At 40.4% G+C, this 18,774-nt stretch overlaps 2 protein-coding genes across 10 annotated transcripts in view; both read left to right on the top strand.

Annotated features, from left to right (window-relative positions):
- LOC126426959 (zinc finger protein 726-like) overlaps positions 1-18,774 on the top strand; it is an 809,906-nt gene that overhangs the window by 322,326 nt on the left and 468,806 nt on the right. For all 9 annotated transcript variants that reach the window (XM_050089076.1, XM_050089080.1, XM_050089074.1 and 6 more), the window contains exon 5: positions 4,880-4,921. In XM_050089076.1, coding sequence (XP_049945033.1) covers positions 4,880-4,921 — 42 coding nt within the window. The remainder of the gene's footprint in view (positions 1-4,879; positions 4,922-18,774) is intronic.
- LOC126426958 (uncharacterized) overlaps positions 1-18,774 on the top strand; it is a 474,113-nt gene that overhangs the window by 321,852 nt on the left and 133,487 nt on the right. The gene's annotated exons all lie outside the window — the stretch shown is intronic.

Below are 18,774 nucleotides of genomic sequence, written 5' to 3'. Positions count from 1 at the left end.
TTTTCTTTTTGGTTTTATTTAGTAATTTTGTGAGTTGGTGTTTTTTGAATTTTATCACTGCAAATGTCTCATATTACTCAAATAGTTCATCATCTCAAGGATTCACAATTATGAAAAAAAATTCCTGTATTAAACTTTCAAAGCTACATTGTGATCTAAATAAGTATGTATATTAATGGTATAAAACTGGTTATGTATTTCTGAAGCTGGTGCTTTATTTTAATGTCTGTTTTTCATCATATTATATCTAAATAAGTGTAGCAATCCTAAATATAAATATTTTCAAATATTTGATAACACTTCATTGCATAGTTTATCAGATGTGAATGTAGTTACTACATTTTTATTATTTTTTGTATGAAGTAGTGTTCATTTAATCTCAAACATCATAATAGTTGCTCAGGACCCACTGAGTTCTGCTAAATAGTGGACACATCTGAAAGCTCCATGAGTACTGGTCTTGCTTTCTGTAGCATGTGCTTACAATTACCTGAATCCCTCAAATTCTTTTATGCATGTTGCCAGTAGCATGCTTTGACCTTGGCGTAGTACTGACTACAAATAACAAAGTAGTTTTTAGTGTAGTCCCCCTGATGAGAAAATCATATTACTAGATAATACCAGAAACTGCTGCTGCACCAATAGTCAGATCAAAACGAATCATTTTTCACCAGCTGTACCATGTTGTCAACCAGTCTGGGCTGTGTGAAACAAAAAGAAAATTTCCTAAGTTAATGTATCCAGTGTTATCAGGTCATAGAACCCAGTTCTTTTAAGATAAGCCTGATTACTTTGTAGATTTTGTAGACAACGCAACAAACCTAAAACTATCATCCAGCTGCATTCCGAGATCACCTATGATTTGAAAAACTGGTGGAAGATGTAGGATGAAGGAAAAAAAAAAAGCAATCAACAGTAATACTGTCCCATTAGTTATATGGAACACAAATTCACTCAGGATGCAAGTGTAGAAAGTGAGACATGATATCCGAAAGAGCTCCCTGTTTCTGTTTACATAAAGTATATTTCAAATTGTCAAGTTCATCTGTGTTGTAAGTTCATATTGCCTTTGAAACAAGTGCCAATGTTAGAAGTTGTTGTTTTGGTAACTGATCCATGCCTCTCCTTACCTTTCTCCTCACTGCCATCTTTCAAGCAACTACTGCAACTGTGAATGTGGATAATATGATAACAGCCCTTTTTTCATAAGTGCACCTCTACAATGTCATACTCCAACTTCATCATGAAGCTCCCACTTCCAAGGTATCTGAATAAGCAAGTAGTGATAGAAAACTGGTAACAATATATAAGCTGGTTTAGCTGCAATCCATTTCTCACTGTTAGAGTTGAGATAAATATGACGAATGTCTGAGGTCAAACTGTATTGTGCCTGGAAAAGAGATTTATTTAATGCAGAGGATTAGCTTTAGAAAAAGACTTATTAAAAATACTTTGCCATGTCATGAAAAACATGAAATCTGTACACTATATACAAAAAATGAAAATTTCAAGAACAAACAAACGGAATTTTGGAATGAAATGAATAAACTCAATAAGACAAATAATGGTCAATGCCATAGTGACCATAGCAGTGAGACAAATGAAATTGAATTGAATTCATTGTCCATAAAGTTCAGTGCATTCTTCTTAACACTTGCTGATAACACAAGGATAGGAAACAGACCATCAGAAGTAGAAGCATTAGACTTACTTGACAGATATGGTATGCTCCTCTAGCTGACATGTTTTGCGTTACCACACATGAAAGATATAACAAAATCAGTATCTCACATAAAATAATAACTCTTCTGATTATGGCTGTATTACAACCAAAGTACTAAAATTTTGAAATGACTTTGTAGCACTCCCCTCACCCCCAGATCTTCTGCACACCATATTACTTACAAAACATTGGCATGTTACGAAGTAACAGTCATTGGCAGAAGTGCAGTAAAGCAAGTGACCTCTAGTTGCAAGCCCCTCTACCTGCATAAAAATTTGTCAGATTGTAGTAAAATATAGACCAATGTTTGTCATGATCTTCTAACAAGAGCTCTGTTTGGCTTCCATAGAGGCTTGTGTACAAAGAAAGTCATATATGAACTTACAACTCAGCACTGGAAGAATTAGACAAAAAATTACCCCACATGAATTTTTTTTTGATGTTGGCAAAGCCTTTGAATTTTGTTGTTGTTGATGTCGTCATTCTGAAGACTGATTTGGTACTGGACTCGCATTCGGGAGGACGACGGTTCAATCCCGTCTCCAGCCATCCTGATTTAGGTTTTCCGTGATTTCCCTAAATCGTTTCAGGCAAATGCCGGGATGGTTCCTTTGAAAGGGCACGGCCGATTTCCTTCCCAATCCTTCCCTAGCCCGAGCTTGCACTCCGTCTCTAATGACCTCATTGTCGACGGGACGTTAAACACTAACCACCACCACCACTGATTTGGTGCAGCTCACCATGTCCTCAAGAAATTTAACAGCTGTAGTTTATCCTTGCTTTCATTCATTCAGTGTCGTGTTGATTAATTTTACAATGCCAAATAAATCAACCATGTGTATTGTAGCCCCTGCAACAACTGAAATAGATGCTGTCCCTTGTCACCAACCATATGTTACTCTTCCTCGCCTTTTCAAAAAAACATAATGTTCACATCTCGAACCTAGCAGTACTGCGCAGTGATATGTGTAACATATGTTAAGGAAATGACACCTAGGATGGAAACTTCAAAATTTTTAGATCTCTGTTTAGAGAAGAGTTCAAACTAAACAAAAAAAAAAAAAAAAAAAAAAACAAAAAAGAAAACATTTTGGAACTCATAGAATGACTTAGTTCATTCATATTTGCACTTCAAATCATTTCAGTTCTTGGGGAGAAACAAGTCAGTAAATTCACGTGTCTTGCATATCTTAATTCAATAATGTCTTGTGAAAAAATCTTCTGGGGTAACTCAGCTTTAAGAAAGAAGGTCTTCATTGCACAAGAATATTATGTGGTGCTAACCCATGTTGTTCACAGTATATCTACTCCTTTGTGAAATTTCTTGTGAATAATCCACTACAGTCCAAAAGGAACAATGATGTAAGTACCTACAGTTCCAGAAGAAAAAAGACATAATTTCACAATAAGGGTGAGGTTATCCTTAACACATAGAAGAGTGCACAATGCTGCCACCAGAATCTTTGATCATCTATCCAGTGACAAAAACTGTCAGTCAGACAGCTAATTTCAATAACAACTGAAAAATTTTCTTCTTGACAATTTCTTTAGTTTCATGGAAAAATTTATATTTATCTGTTGTGTAAAGAACGGTGGCTAGGACTTACCAATATACATACATGTACACATTTTTTTTAAATACTATTGTAAATGATCAGTATGTATCCATATTCACTTGTGAATGTGGAATAACTCATGGCACATTATTATTAATCTTAATGGTACAAAGGATCCATGGAACATGGAACAGACTGACTAGCCTCCACAGGTAACTTTCCCGTGTGGTTGCATGTACGGTGCTGCTACCTGTATTGTTGAGCCATGGAAGCCACCCAACTGCATGTGTCTATGCTCTGTGTGAGGATATAAATTATCTGGATCTTTAAATTATACCAGGGAAACAAAAATGGAATGATGGTAAAGGCATTCCCTCTAGATTTATGAAGTGATGTTATCAACACAGGCAGCAGAGTTTCATATTAATAAATAATACTACAGAAATGACATCATGTAGAATTTGATGCCCTAAGGTTTTAGTGTTTGGTCCACTTCTGGTATGATAGCAGTAAACAGATTAAGGGTCCAAACATGTACCACGTTGCCAGGAGGATAATAGGATGCCCTGATTACTGGTTCCCAACAGACAGCTTAACCTAAAGTAAGATGACTCACATTGTGCAGTTGCAAAAAAAGTGAGAATAACTTAAAAAGTTCCAGAAGTAAATATCAGTGGGCACTCATTACATGAAATCTTGGAAGAGCCTCTTCAAGGATCAAGATTATGAAGTACTTAGTTGCTAATAAATGAACTCCATAATGGAATATGTGGTTAACAATTAATTAGGGTGAATTATGGCATCACAACCACACTACTTGAAGAAAGAGCAATATCAATATAAAGTATTTAGACCTGTGCAAATTTCAGAATAAGAGTTTAATATATGGAGTCTGTAATAGGTTTCCAGTGGGCATTAGGCAGAACATTGAACATCTTCAGCTATTACAAAACCTTTTTAGGAAGTCCTTTAATCTATACAAATATTTGGACTGAGGGATGTAATTTCTACGTGGTTTTGTCTTTGGCGGTATGTAGGTACCAAACAATGTTACAGAAATATTTAGTTGGAGCAACAAATAAAAACACAGTTTAGTAGTGTAAGAGGAGAGCCAGTGGATTTTATTTCAAAGTAGTCACTGTCCCATTTTTAAAGTAATCCAAAGAAATGTTCATAATTGTTAGTGTGAAAGGATTGGCACTAGTCTCAATTATTTATCGTTAGTATACTTTAGAGAAGATGTCTGCAGTGGCTTCTTTGGGGCTATTAATCTATATTTTGAGGTGTTCTTCATCCCTGAAAGTTTTTATTTCTTTCAACTAATGTACAAATGAATGAATGCATGAATGACATTAATTAAAATGTGAAACTTCTACAATGAGGAAAGTATGTAATCTTGGAAGCCATGTTTTAACCTGACATGTGACATTACCTCATTCTTCTCTGCCTGTGATAGGACACATTCTGCTGATACTAAATGTAAGAATTTTCTCATGCACAGAATCAGTGCATGTAATGCCTTTACAGTGATAGTATTCAAGCTAATCAAATTCATGTCTTCAAAAGTGGTTTTATTTATCTCTGTTTCTTTTTGTTACAGTTATACATTCCTGAATTTGATCCTCAGGCAGTTAAAGAGGAGGTGAGTTACTATCATACATTAATGTCTAATACTTCTTTCTTTTCCTCATAACACACTCACTCTCTCTCTCTCTCTCTCTCTCTCTCTCTCTCTCTGGTTTAGTTTTTATGTATGTGCATGATTATTGCTTTGAATTTTGGAGGGCAAGGAGTAGTACTCTTAGACAGAATTACATTTAACTGCATGTGAAGTTTTTTTATGCAACATAGTGAAGACGGGATGGAATTCAAAATTGCTGCAGCATATTTATTGTAAGAAATGAGATATTGAATATCAAAAATATCACAGATAAATTTCTGTAGTCTGGTTTAAATAAACTGGTAGTTGATTTTGGTCACTTGCTACTACAGCTTTGGTACATTGCTTGCTAGCTAATGCTCGGTTATAGGTGACACACAAACTTGGCCAGTAAAGTCTGTTAAGTGCTGTTACCTGCGTGTAACATCCCATGGCACTGTTGGAAGCAGCTGCTGTGAGGTATGACAGGAATGTGAGATGCTCTGTCAACAACTGATTTTACGTGATCCATGACTGAACTGGGGCAGATAATCTGTTTTCTAGCACTGAATTTGCACTCTTCCTAACCTAACAACAATATTGGATGTGCAATATAACTGAGACAACAGCAGTCAACCTGTAGCAGAACTTTTCATCACACTTGCTTTGTTCACAGCAATTAAAGCTAACCTCTGTGAGCAAATTCACCACAGAAAAAATTGTTTCAGAACTAAAAGCAAACTACTTTCTCATTTTCACCTGAACCTATCCTCACACTGGTTACATGAGCTGACATGTTACCAACAAATGAACAGTACTGGTTAGTACTCAGTTGCAGGTAATAGGTATCACAGGAAGCTTCAAAATGAAAAAAGAATCATGGAAAGGAAAAAGTCAAGGCAAATAAAGAAGTCAGTACAATGATGAAAGTAACACAGCAAAGGATTATAAAGAAGAAATTAGATTTCAACCTGCTAATTGAATAAAAGTAAAAAAGTTGTTTTCATAAAGATTCAAATATAAACAGTTTTAAAGCACTTGGCAAGATTCACACCCATAATCATCTATTTATGAGGCATGAAACATGACAACTATACAACATCACTGCTTATCAGTACAATGTTATATTTATGACTCTGAAGACCAATAGCAGTGATTTGTTGCCTTCAAGTACTTTGGCTTAATGTAATGTTGTACAAGCCTTATCTAATTTGAGCCGACATCTGTGGTGGTGATAACTGTATATGTGGTTCTGAATTGCATCTTGTGCAAAAGGATCCAGTAGTGCTTGGTTAGTATGAAATGTGCATATTTTGTTACTCCCCCTCCCTCCCACCTCCCCCTCCCCGTCCCCCTCCCCGTCCCCCTCCCCGTCCCCCTCCCCGTCCCCATCTCCGTCCCCATCCCCATCCCCATCCCCATCCCCATCCCCTCCCCCTCCCCGTCACCCTCCCCCTCCCTGTCCCCCTCCCCCTCACACCTCCCCCTCCCCATTGCCTCCCACTCCCGCTCCCCCCTCCCTCCCCCTCCCGCTCCCCCCTCCCCCTGCCCCTCCCCGTCCCCTCCCCCTCCCCTGCCCCTCCCCCTCCCCCTGCCCTGCCCCTCCCCCTGCCCTGCCCCTCCCCCTCCCCCTGCCCTGCCCCTCCCCCTCCCCCTGCCCTGCCCCTCCCCCTCCCCCTGCCCTGCCCCTCCCCCTCCACTTCCCCCCCTCCCCCTCCACTTACCCCCCTCCCCCTCCCCTCCCTCCTCCCCCTCCGCCTCCCCTCCCTCCTCCCCCTCCCTCCTCCCCCTCCCCCTCCCCCTCCCCTCCCCTTCCCCTTCCGCCTCCCCCTCCCCCGCCCCTACCCCTCCCACTCCCCCTCCCCCTCCTCTTCCCCTTCCCCCTCCTCTTCCCCTTCCCCCTCCTCTTCCCCTTCCCCCTTCCCCCTTCCCCCTTCCCCTTCCCCCTTCCCCCTTCCCCCTCCCCCCCCCTCCCTCTCTCTCTCTCTCTCTCTCTCTCTCTCTCTCTCTCTCTCTCTGTGTGTGTGTGTGTGTGTGTGTGTGTGTGTGTGTGTGTGTGTGTGTGTGTGTGTGTGTGTGTGTGTGTGTGTGAGATAACATGTAAAACAAAAGGGGCACACCCCAGATACAAGATTGAACCATATCAAGAAAGTAAGTTTCACAAGGAGTTGGAATTCAACTGGCTGTTTGTTGTGGCAATTTGGCAGTAATGAACAGTTGAGATGTGACACTGAACACTCTGGTAGTTGGCAACCAGCTCCAGAGTGTGAAGTATCAATCAACAAGTAATTTTAGTCATACAATAGTCTTATTGTTAGTATGGGAATGCTATTCTGCAAAGTGCAGTAACCATGAGTTTAGTGACAGCTTACACATCTATTTCTTCAGAATTATATTTGAGATCCATTAATCCTTAGGTTTTAGAACAATTGAATCCTTATTCAGCACACATGTTTAAGGAAGGAAGATTAGGATTTGACATCCCATCGACAAAAAGGCCATTAGAGGCAGATCACAAGCTTAGATTGTTTAAGGAATGGGAAGGAAATCATCTGTGTCCTTTCAAATGAACCATCCCAACATTAGCCCGGATCAATTCAGGAAAATCGCGAAAGATCTTGTCCAGGATGATCAGATGCATATTTGAACCATAGTCTTCATGAAAGTGAATTCAGTGTTCTCATCACTGCACTGCCTTGCTCAGTACTACACATTTTCTCCCCTGACAGTAGCCTTCTACTGTCAATCTGATAACGCCTGAAGGACTTCGAGAAGGAAGAATATCTGAATTGCTGTACTCAACTAAGTATACTGGTGTGTGGTGAAGATGATAAATATTGGACCATAAATCCAAAGGTTTAAGGTAGTAGCATCAGTGCCTCTGGCAAAGTGTGAGGAATGATGAGTTCCAGCTTTGTTTTGAATCCTCACTAAACACTGATTCCCAGATAACTGGTTGGGTAAGATAGTTAAAATGTCAAAAGATGGCAAGGGCCACTTCCAGTAGGACTTGTAAAGGACTGGTGTTCAAAGTAACTTTGTGGTTAAGTTTAACATCGGGCTGCAAATTATAGTATGATCTTAGATGTTTCACATCTGCTGGGGAACTACCAGATGTGAGTTAGTTACACGTTCCATTGATTGTTCACATGATTTCCATAAAAATAATACACAATATATGCCTGTTGTTGACATTAAAACAGTGTTAAAAACTGTAGGGCTCACTTAATACACAGTACTGAGAGTGAGAGTATGCAGTACTGAGAGTGGGTGGAAGTAAAATATTGATAGTAGCAAGATGTTTGGAACAGGTTCTATTGTTTACTTAAATGACAGGGTAAATGTGGTGAAATATATTTGTAGCAGTAGGTAACAATCTTAAATCAATGGTATGCAAACAGGTAAGGAACTGTTAATTGTCCCTCTGAGATTCTTGGTATATGGACATTGGGAAGATACTCAACAAACTGTGCGGTAGATACAAAACATAAGATAATTGTTGTTAATCTTGAAAGTCAATGGTTTAGTGAATTGTGGTTGATGAAATCTCAAGCTTTTTGCAGATAATGAAGCTTTCTATAAAAGGGTCTATCTGGTAAAAATTCACTAATAACTGGTCAAATCTTTCCAAAGTATAAACCAGATGCAAAGGCTGACAACTAGCTCTTCTTAACATAAATTATGCGAAGTTGTGCAATTTATGAAAAGTAAAACTGTGGTATGCTTTGACTACAGGCTCAGTCATACCACACAAATATCTTGGGAATAGGAAATGGAGCAACTACGTAGGCTTAATTGTAGGTAAAGCAATTTTTGTTTTACGATACATGATAAGCTAGTGACAAACTGCAGTTTGTAGAAAAAAATATGCATGCAAATCACTTGGAAAAACCTCTACTTCTTGATATCAAGTGAGGTGATGCATTGGTTAATGCACTGGATGTAGGTTGTTAGTGATTTTCCTAAATTGCTTAAGTCAAATGTTGATATTATGAGAAGGAAAGTTGCTACTCACCATATAGCGGAGATGGTGAGTCACAGATAGGGACAACAAAGACTCTCACACTTAAAGCTTTCAGCAAATGGCCTTCGTCACACACACACACACACACACACACACGAATGAAGTTCCATGCAGCTGGTGTGTGTGTGTGTGTGTGTGTGTGTGTGTGTGTGTGTGTGTGTGTGTGCACGGGTGCGCCCACATAATTGGGTCTATTGTTGACCGAAAGCTGTTGGTGTGGAAGTCTTCTTGTCATGCCCATCTGTGACGCTGCACCTCCGCTGTATGGTGAGTAGCATCTTTCCTTCTCATAATATTGTTACATTCCATCCTGGATATTCCTAAGTCAAATGTCAGCATGATTGCTTTGAAACAGAATGGCCAATTTCCGTCCTTGTTCATAATTAATTTGAGATGGTACACCATCTCTAATAACATTGTTATCCAAAGGAAATCAAGCTCCGATCTGCCTTCCTGAATTGCTTCCTTCCTTCATACTTGAGTGTGTTGGACCCACATCTGATCAGACTACATAGAGACACTGGTCATGTACAGAGAAGGTTAGTGACAATTGTCAAAGGCTTGTACAACTGACAAAAAGTGTAATATAAATTTTGGTAGATCTTAACTGGTGGACACACAAAGAAAAAATGCCATACAACTTGTGACCATCTAGAAAGAAAAGTTTCACCCATTAATTGAAAAGCTGGAGAGTACTTGGGATGGCTGGCTGCTGTGGCCAAGCTGTTCTAAGCATTTGAGTCTGGAACCGCGCTGCTACTGCGGTCGAAGCTTCGAATGCTGCCTCGGGCATGACTGTGTGTGATGACCTTAGGTTGGTTAGGCTTAAGACAGGCTGTTCCAACCAAGCTCCAGGGAGCCGGAGCGCTGTGGAGCACTCACTGCGGCAGCTTGGAGCCTGCGTGGAGGGGGAAAGTGAACTCACTGCCCCCAGGCCGCATGCAGCTGCAACAGAGGCAATTATCTGTGTTCAATGACAGCTATGACTAGCTGCGGGAGCCCTGTACCCCTATTGGAGGATACCTTTCTATTTATAGAGAGGGATGGTCGTCCACAGTGTCTTGTATGTCATAAAGTATTTTATTCTGCGAAGAGGTACAATATACGACGACATCATACATGTCTTCATGCAGCGCACTACAATCAGGTAGAAGGTGTTGCACGCAGAGAACTGGTAGCCAGTCTTAAGAACGACATACCAGGAGACGTAACTTTAAAAACAGTTTCGTAAATCGGATGGTATCAAAACATGCAACATAGTTCATGTTCTGTAATGCGTTTATAATTTTCAGGTGAATGAGAGCGGAGACAACATGAGAGCTGAGAAAACACTACTGAATTTGCAATTCGAGCAAGCTACAGGGTTTCTCACATCATTGTGACGAGTGGCAAGCCGTTTTCACTGAGACCACTCATAAAATTGTGCATGGTAGCAGTTGCAGGATGTTTGTTTCCAAGGGAGGTGCAGGCAATTGAAGGGGTTTGCCTGTTGAAGCAAACAATGTCTCATTGAATCTTGGACATGGAAGCAGATTTAGAGACACAGCTCAGGTAAAAGGCGGAAAGCTTTGTTGCATTTTCGCTAGCGCTTGACAAAAGCACCAACATATCGGGCTGTGCTCAGCTTGCAGTCTTTGTGCATGGCGTCGACATGGAGCTGCAAGTAACTGAATAACACTTGGATGTGGTACCACTTGATTACACCGCAACAGGATGTGACATTTTTGAAGCTGTTTGTGAATCAGTGGACAATATGAATTTGCCATAGGATAAGATCCATTCTGTAGCGACAGACGGTGCACCGTAAATGATTGGGCGTCACCAAGGTTTTGCTTCTCGTTTGAAAAATAAACTCAGGGACGACTTCAGGAAAGACATTTTGACTCTTCATTATTTTATTCACCAAGAGGCACTGTGTGTTGGAACAGTAGAGCTAGGTGGTGTAATGAAAGATGTCGTGAAGTGTTTGAATTTTGTGCGGCGTCACAGTATGAATCATCGCCAATTCAAAGGATTCCTGAAAGGTATGGAACGGAGTATGGGGATATACCTTACCACAATACAGTTTGTTGGCTGAATTGGGGAAAAGTTCTTGATGTTTTCTTTGCCATTCACAAGGAAATATCCCTTTTTCTCGAAATGAAAGGGGAAGAAATGCGTTGCCTGAAAGATTTAAAATGGATATCAGACCCGGCATTCCTAGCTGACATAACTATGCATCTGAATAATTTAAATCTGTCATTGCAAGGCAAAGGGCACCTAATCGTTGACATGCACAACCAGATCGAAGCATTCATGGAAAAGTTATGTTTATTTGAGAGGCAGATGAGTAATGGACATTTAATGTTCTTCAGTCATCTTGCTTCTTTAAAACTACCTGAAGGTACTACTTTCGGCAATTACCAAGCAAAGTTAAAGCAGCTCATCACGTCGTTTGAAACACAATTCTGAGACCTCACTAGTTTGGAAATGGAACTTAAGGTGTTCAGCACTCCTTTTTCAGTTTTCCCTGATGACTTGTCATCGTCACTTCAATTGGAGATTATCGATTTGCAAAATTCAACTTTGTTGAAAGAGAGGTACTACAACACGTTGGATTTGTCGCGATGGTGTTGTTCATTATAGCAAAAAACATTTCCCGAGCTTCACAACAATGCCGCTCAGATCATGTGCCTGTTTGGGTCTATGTATTGTTGTTGGCAGCTTTTCTCAGCAATGTAAAGTGTGAAAAGTAAGGAACGATGGTTTCTTCAGGATGCAACAATGAAGGCCATCCTCCGCATTAATACTGCGAACTCTTTGATACCTGATATTTCCGATCTTTTAATAAAAAGAAAATGTCGAGCTACAGAGGCCCAATAAATTTACTATGCAATTTCTTGTAAAATAGTTGTTTCTTATTTATTTCCCGTACATCGTATTTCCTTGTGTAGCATGTCACCATGTCTTAGCAGCTAAGAGTATGAGGTTGTTGATCTTGTAAGACGCAGCTGGCACATCAAAATGCTTGATTTGCCACCTGCCTCAGTCAGCCGTGCCACGTGCCGGCGTGGTGGCCCACTTGAATGGTCACAGCGAGCGACACGGCTCCCTGGAGCAGGGAGTGCTCCACGGCTCACAATGGAGCCAACAAGGTGGAACAGCCTGGTTTAAGTAGTTTTAAGCCTAGGAGACTGATGACCTCAGATGTGAAGTCCCATAGTGCTCAGAGCCATTTTTTAAATACTCGGGATGTTAATATTTACAACAACTTAAAAACCTGAGAATACTCGTCTGTCGTTACATTGAGTCATTTACAGATGTGGTCGCAACAGAGCACAAGAATGCTACTTTGATAATATTACAGCATCTTCAAACCCCCCGTTGGCTAGCTGCAGTGAAAGTTAGAGGAGGAGAGATTCTAGTTGCCATTTCCTTTTGCTGTGTAGAGATGTTGTTATGTGTTTGGTTTTTCACTTTGTTTTTTTCCCCCTATTATGGAGAGAGATGAAAAATTTGATATAGAATTTATTGGGTCAGAAAGTGACTCTTCAGACACTGACAGTGTTAGTGAAGTGATGACAGATCAAGAAAGTGACTCAAGTGATGTTAGTTTTTCCAGCATCAGAAAAAATATGAAATAGAAACGGGTGCAGAATTGCCTCTTGCTCATCCAAGATTTTTGTTTACTGGAACATCTTCAGACTTTGCACAGAATGACTCCAGATAAGGTGCAATATGTAAGTAAAATAATGGGCAATGAGTTGGTGAATATAGTAGTTACTGAGAGTAGTAGATATACTCGAGATAAGAACATTACTGGCTGGAAGGACACAAACAGTGATGCAATAAGGATCTTCATTAGTATACTACTGTTACAAAGTATTATGATCAAACCAAACTACCAGATGTATTGATCTAAACCTCCGCTATCTGCAGCTCCAATACGAGGTGCATTCAAGTTCTAAGGCCTCCGATTTATTTTCTAATTAACTACTCACCTGAAATCGTTGAAACTGGCGTTACATCTCGACGTAATCGCCCTGCAGACGTACACATTTTTCACAACGCTGGCGCCATGATTCCAAGGCAGCGACGAAGGCTTCTTTAGGAGTCTGTTTTGACCACTGGAAAATCGCTGAGGCAATAGCAGCATGGCTGGTGAATGTGCGGCCACAGAGAGTGTCTTTCATTGTTGGAAAAAGCCAAAAGTCACTAGGAGGCAGGTCAGGTGAGTAGGGAGCATGAGAAATCACTTCAAAGTTGTTATCACGAAGAAACTGTTGCGTAACGTTAGCTCGATGTGCGGGTGCGTTCTCTTGGTGAAACAGCACACGCGCAGCCCTTCCCGGACGTTTTTGTTGCAGTGGAGGAAGGAATTTGTTCTTCAAAACATTTTCGTAGGATGCACCTGTTACCGTAGTGCCCTTTGGAATGCAATGGGTAAGGATTACGCCCTCGCTGTCCTAGAACATGGACACCATCATTTTTTCAGCACTGGCGGTTACCCAAAACTTTTTTGGTGGCGGTGAATCTGTGTGCTTCCATTGAGCTGACTGGCGCTTTGTTTCTGGATTGAAAAATGGCATCCACGTCTCATCGATTGTCACAACCGATGAAAAGAGAGCCCCATTCATGCTGTTGTTGCGCGTCAACATTGCTTGGCAACATGCCACACGGGCAGCCATGTGGTCGTCCGTCGGCATTCGTGGCACCCACCTGGATGACACTTTTTGCATTTTCAGGTCGTCATGCAGGATTGTGTGCACATAACCCACAGAAATGCCAACTCTGGAGGCGATCTGTTCAACAGTCATTCGGCGATCCCCCAAAACAATTCTCTCCACTTTCTTGATCATGTCGTCAGACCGGCCTGAGCGAGCCCGAGGTTGTTTCGGTTTGTTGTCACACGATGTTCTGCCTTCATTAAACTGTCGCACCCACGAACGCACTTTAGACACATCCATAACTCCATCACCACATGTCTCCTTCAACTGTCGATGAATGTCAATTGGTTTCACACCACGCAAATTCAGAAAACGAATGATTGCATGCTGTTCAAGTAAGGAAAACATCACCATTTTAAGTATTTAAAACAGTTCCCATTCTCACGGCTGGCAGTAAAATTACATCTGCCATACGGTGCTGCCATCTCTGGGATGTATTGGCAATGAACGCGGCCTCATTTTAAAACAATGCGCATGTTTCTATCTCTTTCCAGCCCGGAGAAAAAAAATCAAAGGGCTTAGAACTTGAATGCACCTTGTATTTCTCTGGTTACTTAGCTGCAATTTTTGACACTAAAGAAATGCCTTCATTTTTCATAAAACTCAAGTTATTACCCTGCTAGCTGTACAAACCTAAATCTAAACAAAATCTTGCCCCTTTTTAGAACATATCAATAAGAAATTCAAAATTATTTGTACTATTGAGAGGGATGCCACCATATATGAGTCTTATGTTACATAAAGGGAGATTAGGTAGGTTTCAGTATCCAGCTACCACTAATGAGCGCAAGATATGGAATAGACCTACATGTTGTGTGATTTGAAGTATGACAATGAGTAGTCTGTAATTATATATACAGATAAGAGCACAATATTTGATGGTGAATAGAAGGATGTGCCCAATCATGTCATAAAGTATTGACCCTAATGAAACCACTTCTCAACAAGAGCTACTGCCTTACAGTTAATAATTTCTGCACCTCTCTGCGACTATAAGATCTCCTTATTGCTAAGAAAACTGACATGTGACCCTGTGCAACCTTCTATAAAACATATGCCACTGAACTTTTGTATTAATAAATGGAACAAGGGAGATATTGTTGCATTTCAGAGGGATAAATTTACAGCAATGAGATGGAAAGACAAGCATGATGTGCATCTTTTGAGCACTATCTGCAATACAAAAATTCAAAATGCAGATATAAGGTGCAAACAATTAATAAAACCAGCAGCAGTCATATCATATAACAACCTAGTGGGAGGATTGGGTAAAGTTGCCCAGCATATATTAGACAATCCAGTAACACAAAAAGAGGGAAAAATACCGCAAAAATATTTTTCCATCTACTTAAACTTGCTCTTTGGAATTCAATCAGATTGTGCAACAAATGTGGAGGAACAAGGAGTGTTCTTGGCAGTGACTGAGAAGATGACAGTTGAACAGGAAGAAATTATCTTCAAAATAGCTGGTTGTTCATCCATGAGCAGCAGTCCTTTTTGTCCAGCTGACCATCATTTACCATTGTTCATTCTACGAATGGCAAGGAAGCAGAATCCTACCAGATGATGTGGGATTTACAGCCGAGATCATGATGCAAATGGGAAGAAAAATGAGAAGGACTCGTGATATATGTGTGAAGGTAGTGATGTACCTCTATGTATTGTACGATGCTTCAGAGCTTTTCACACAGCCACAGACATATGAAGATGATTGTTGTGCAAAAGTGTATTATTGTAATTTTTGTTGTTTAGCAAAAACACTACAGAAAGTTTCGAAAGAGATTTGGCCAAAATACTCTGTCCTAAGACAGAGTTAGTTTTTAAAATTGCAAGTATAGTGGGGGTTTTAATATAGCGACTTTTTAACAGTTTCCAATTACCCATTAAGTCAATAATTTGCCAAACTACTGTTTGAAATAATCTATAATCATAATAGGGTTGAACATAAGCAGTTAAAAAAAACTGCAAATTTTTGTGTTCACTTCTACAGAAAAATTGTTTAGTTACAGTGTTAAGAAGTCTTTCTGTATAGAAACTATGAATATTCCTCAGCACCATAAACAACTGTCATGCAGAGATTGTACAGACAAAATTAATCAAATACCAGCTTGCACAGAGGTGTGTAAGCAGACATTCTTCCTATAATCCATCTGTGAATGGAACAGGAAGGAAGTGTAATATATGTTGTAGTAAAAAGTATTTTCTGTCATAAATGTGACAGTGATTTGCAAAGTGTAGGTGCAGGTATACCTGTAGTTACCAGCAGGCCATGAATTTTCTTCTTCTTCTTCTTCTTCTTCTTCGTCTTGGCTATTAAGTCCTCTTGTTTCTGCGCCTCTATGGTCAGTGGTTAGTTTCTATTTGTCGCTCCATCTGTTTTTTTGGTCTACCTTTGATCTTTTCCAATTGGTCACAAATTTATCACCTAGTTTCATTCCGTATTGTGACATGATCTTTCAATTTAGTTCTGTACTGTTCTATCTGTCCAGTTGTGTTTTTAAGTACTCATTCTTGTGTGATTGTTGTTCTCATCATACCAGGCACGCAAAGCTATCTACACTTCTTAAAAACCTGATTTCTACAGCTTATATGCTTTGTTCATTTTCGGCTATTGTTGTTAAAGTCTCTCTCCTCCTCAGGGGACACCGCCTTAACGTAGCACTGTCCGTGCGGGCGAGGAGGTTTGCGTGCTCCGGATCCGGAGGGCTATGCCGGCGGTAGCGTAGCTACCAGCAGGGTCACCCATGCCGGACAGGCCAAAGGGGAGGAGCCAGACAAAGTGTGTCCCACAACGATCTATCGCTTCCCTTTCCTATCCCAAACCTGTCCTCACCATTTCCTTTTCCTGTCATTCCCTGGTATATGTACAAAAGGGCAGAAAGACCTCTATAGGCGTGGAGAAGCCAATCTTTCTATGGGAGAAAACCCCGAATGAAAAATCCTGGTCCTCCAGGTTGGGGGTTGGCGATGGGCTACCAACCCGTTCTGGAAAAAATAATCACCGGTACTAGCATCACAGAAGAGCCTTGGATAGGACTGATCTCTGTAAAACGACTTGAGCAATAACAAGGACTACGGAAAGAAATACAACTAGGGACCAGGAGTGTCAGAAGCCTATACCAACCTGGGGCAGCAAAATGTGTAGTAAGGGAGGCAGATAAGTATCAAATTGATCTATTGGCCCTGCAAGAAACAAGGTGGACAGAAACCGGAGCTACAGAAATGGAAAACTATGTCATATTCCATGGAGCCTCAGAAACAAACCACTCACTAGGAACTGGTTTTGCAGTGAAGAAATCACTCTGTACCACTCTCATAGATTTTAAATCAATCAACCCCAGAATCTCACTCCTAACCATAGACACGGGAAAACACATACTCACATATATAAATTGTCATGCCCCAACCGAAGAAAGCGATGACATCAAAAAAGATCTTTTCTGCGAGGAATTAGAAACAGTTTTAGACAATGTACCAAGTGAACATTACAAAATTATCCTTGGAGATTTTAATGCGAAAATAGGGAAAGAAGCAGTCTTCATGGGGACCATCGGAAAGCACAGTTTACATGATGTGAGCAGTGATAACGGCACTAGGCTGGTTAGCTTTGCGACTGCAAACGGCTTGTTTATAAGTAGTACTGATTTCGACAGGAAGAGAATATATAAAGGAACCTGGGTGTCTCCATATGGGAAAACAGTGAACCAAATTGACCACCTAATTGTAGAGAAGAGAATAAAGAAGTGGATATAAAATGTTAGAACGGCAAGAGGTGCGGAATGTGGATCAGACCACTTCCTTGTCAGAGGAAGGATGAAAACAATATGGAGAGCCAGGAAGCACAAAAGAATGCAAAGAGTCACTCGATATGACCATGAGAGTCTGACTGAAGATAATATAAGAAGAACTTTCAAGATAGCAATAACAAACCGTTTTGAGGCTTTGAATGAAGAGGAAGGAGATACTGTGGTAGATCAGAACTGGAAGGCAATTGCAGAGACCATTAAAGAAACAGCCCAAGAAGTAATCCCAAAGCGAACTAGGGGAAAAAGAGTGTGGTTCAATGAGGAGTGTGAGGGAGCTATCAGGGAGAGACAACGGGCCAAACTACTGTGGATACAAAGCAATATGCAAGAAGAAGAAAAATCGAAGTTTGAAGAAACACGACGGCAGACCCAAGCCACATTGAGGAAAGCAAAGAGGAAATATGTTAAAAGTATCATGGAGGAACCTGAACAAGACTTTCATGGAAATAGGTATAAAGAACTTTATAGAAAAGTGAAAAGTTTTAAAGGAGGGACATACCATCAACACAGATTTATAAAAGATGCCAATGGAAGAATGTTAACAGGAGATCAAAAAATTGGAAGAAGATGGATGGAATACTTCAGAGAATTACTAAACTCTGATGAACCAACCGAACTACTTGAGTTTGATGAACCAATAACAGTAGATCCAGAATATCCTCCACCCACCATTGAAGAGATAAGGATCCAGATTAAAAACCTTAAGAATGGTAAAAGTCCAGGTGAGGACGGTATTCCTGCTGAACTTCTCAAGACTGGAGACGAAATCCTCTGTTTCAAAATCCACAAGCTAATCGAGCAAATTTGGGTAAAACATGAAATACCAGAGGAATGGAAGGTAGCTGTGATATGCCCCATATATAAAAAGAAAGACAAATCCGTATGTGACAACTACAGGGGCATAGCGCTACTCAACACCTGTTATAAGATCTTCTCCAACTGCCTATTAGAACGAATAAAACCTATAGCAACAGACATAATTGGAGAATACCAAGGAGGTTTCCAGGCAGGGCGATCAACCACGGACCAGATTTTTGTCCTGAAACAGGTCTGTGAAAAAATGTACGAATACGGACGAGAGATACATCTCCTGTTTGTAGACTTCAAGAAGGCTTACGACAGTATACATAGACCTAGCCTGATTAGAACTATGACAGAGTTTGGTATACCAAAGAAGTTGGTCAAACTGGTAGAGGTATGCCTAAATGATACAAAACTTAAGGTTAAGGTAGGCAATCAAATGACAGAAAGCTTCCAAGTTGTAACAGGATTACGCCAAGGAGATGGGCTATCACCTGTCCTCTTCAACCTGGCACTTGA

Source organism: Schistocerca serialis, chromosome 11 (assembly GCF_023864345.2).
Source record: "Schistocerca serialis cubense isolate TAMUIC-IGC-003099 chromosome 11, iqSchSeri2.2, whole genome shotgun sequence".
Classification (NCBI taxonomy): Eukaryota; Metazoa; Arthropoda; class Insecta; order Orthoptera; family Acrididae; genus Schistocerca; species Schistocerca serialis.
The sequence above is the reverse complement of the archived record's forward strand: the minus strand, read 5'-3'. Positions and strand labels throughout refer to the sequence as shown.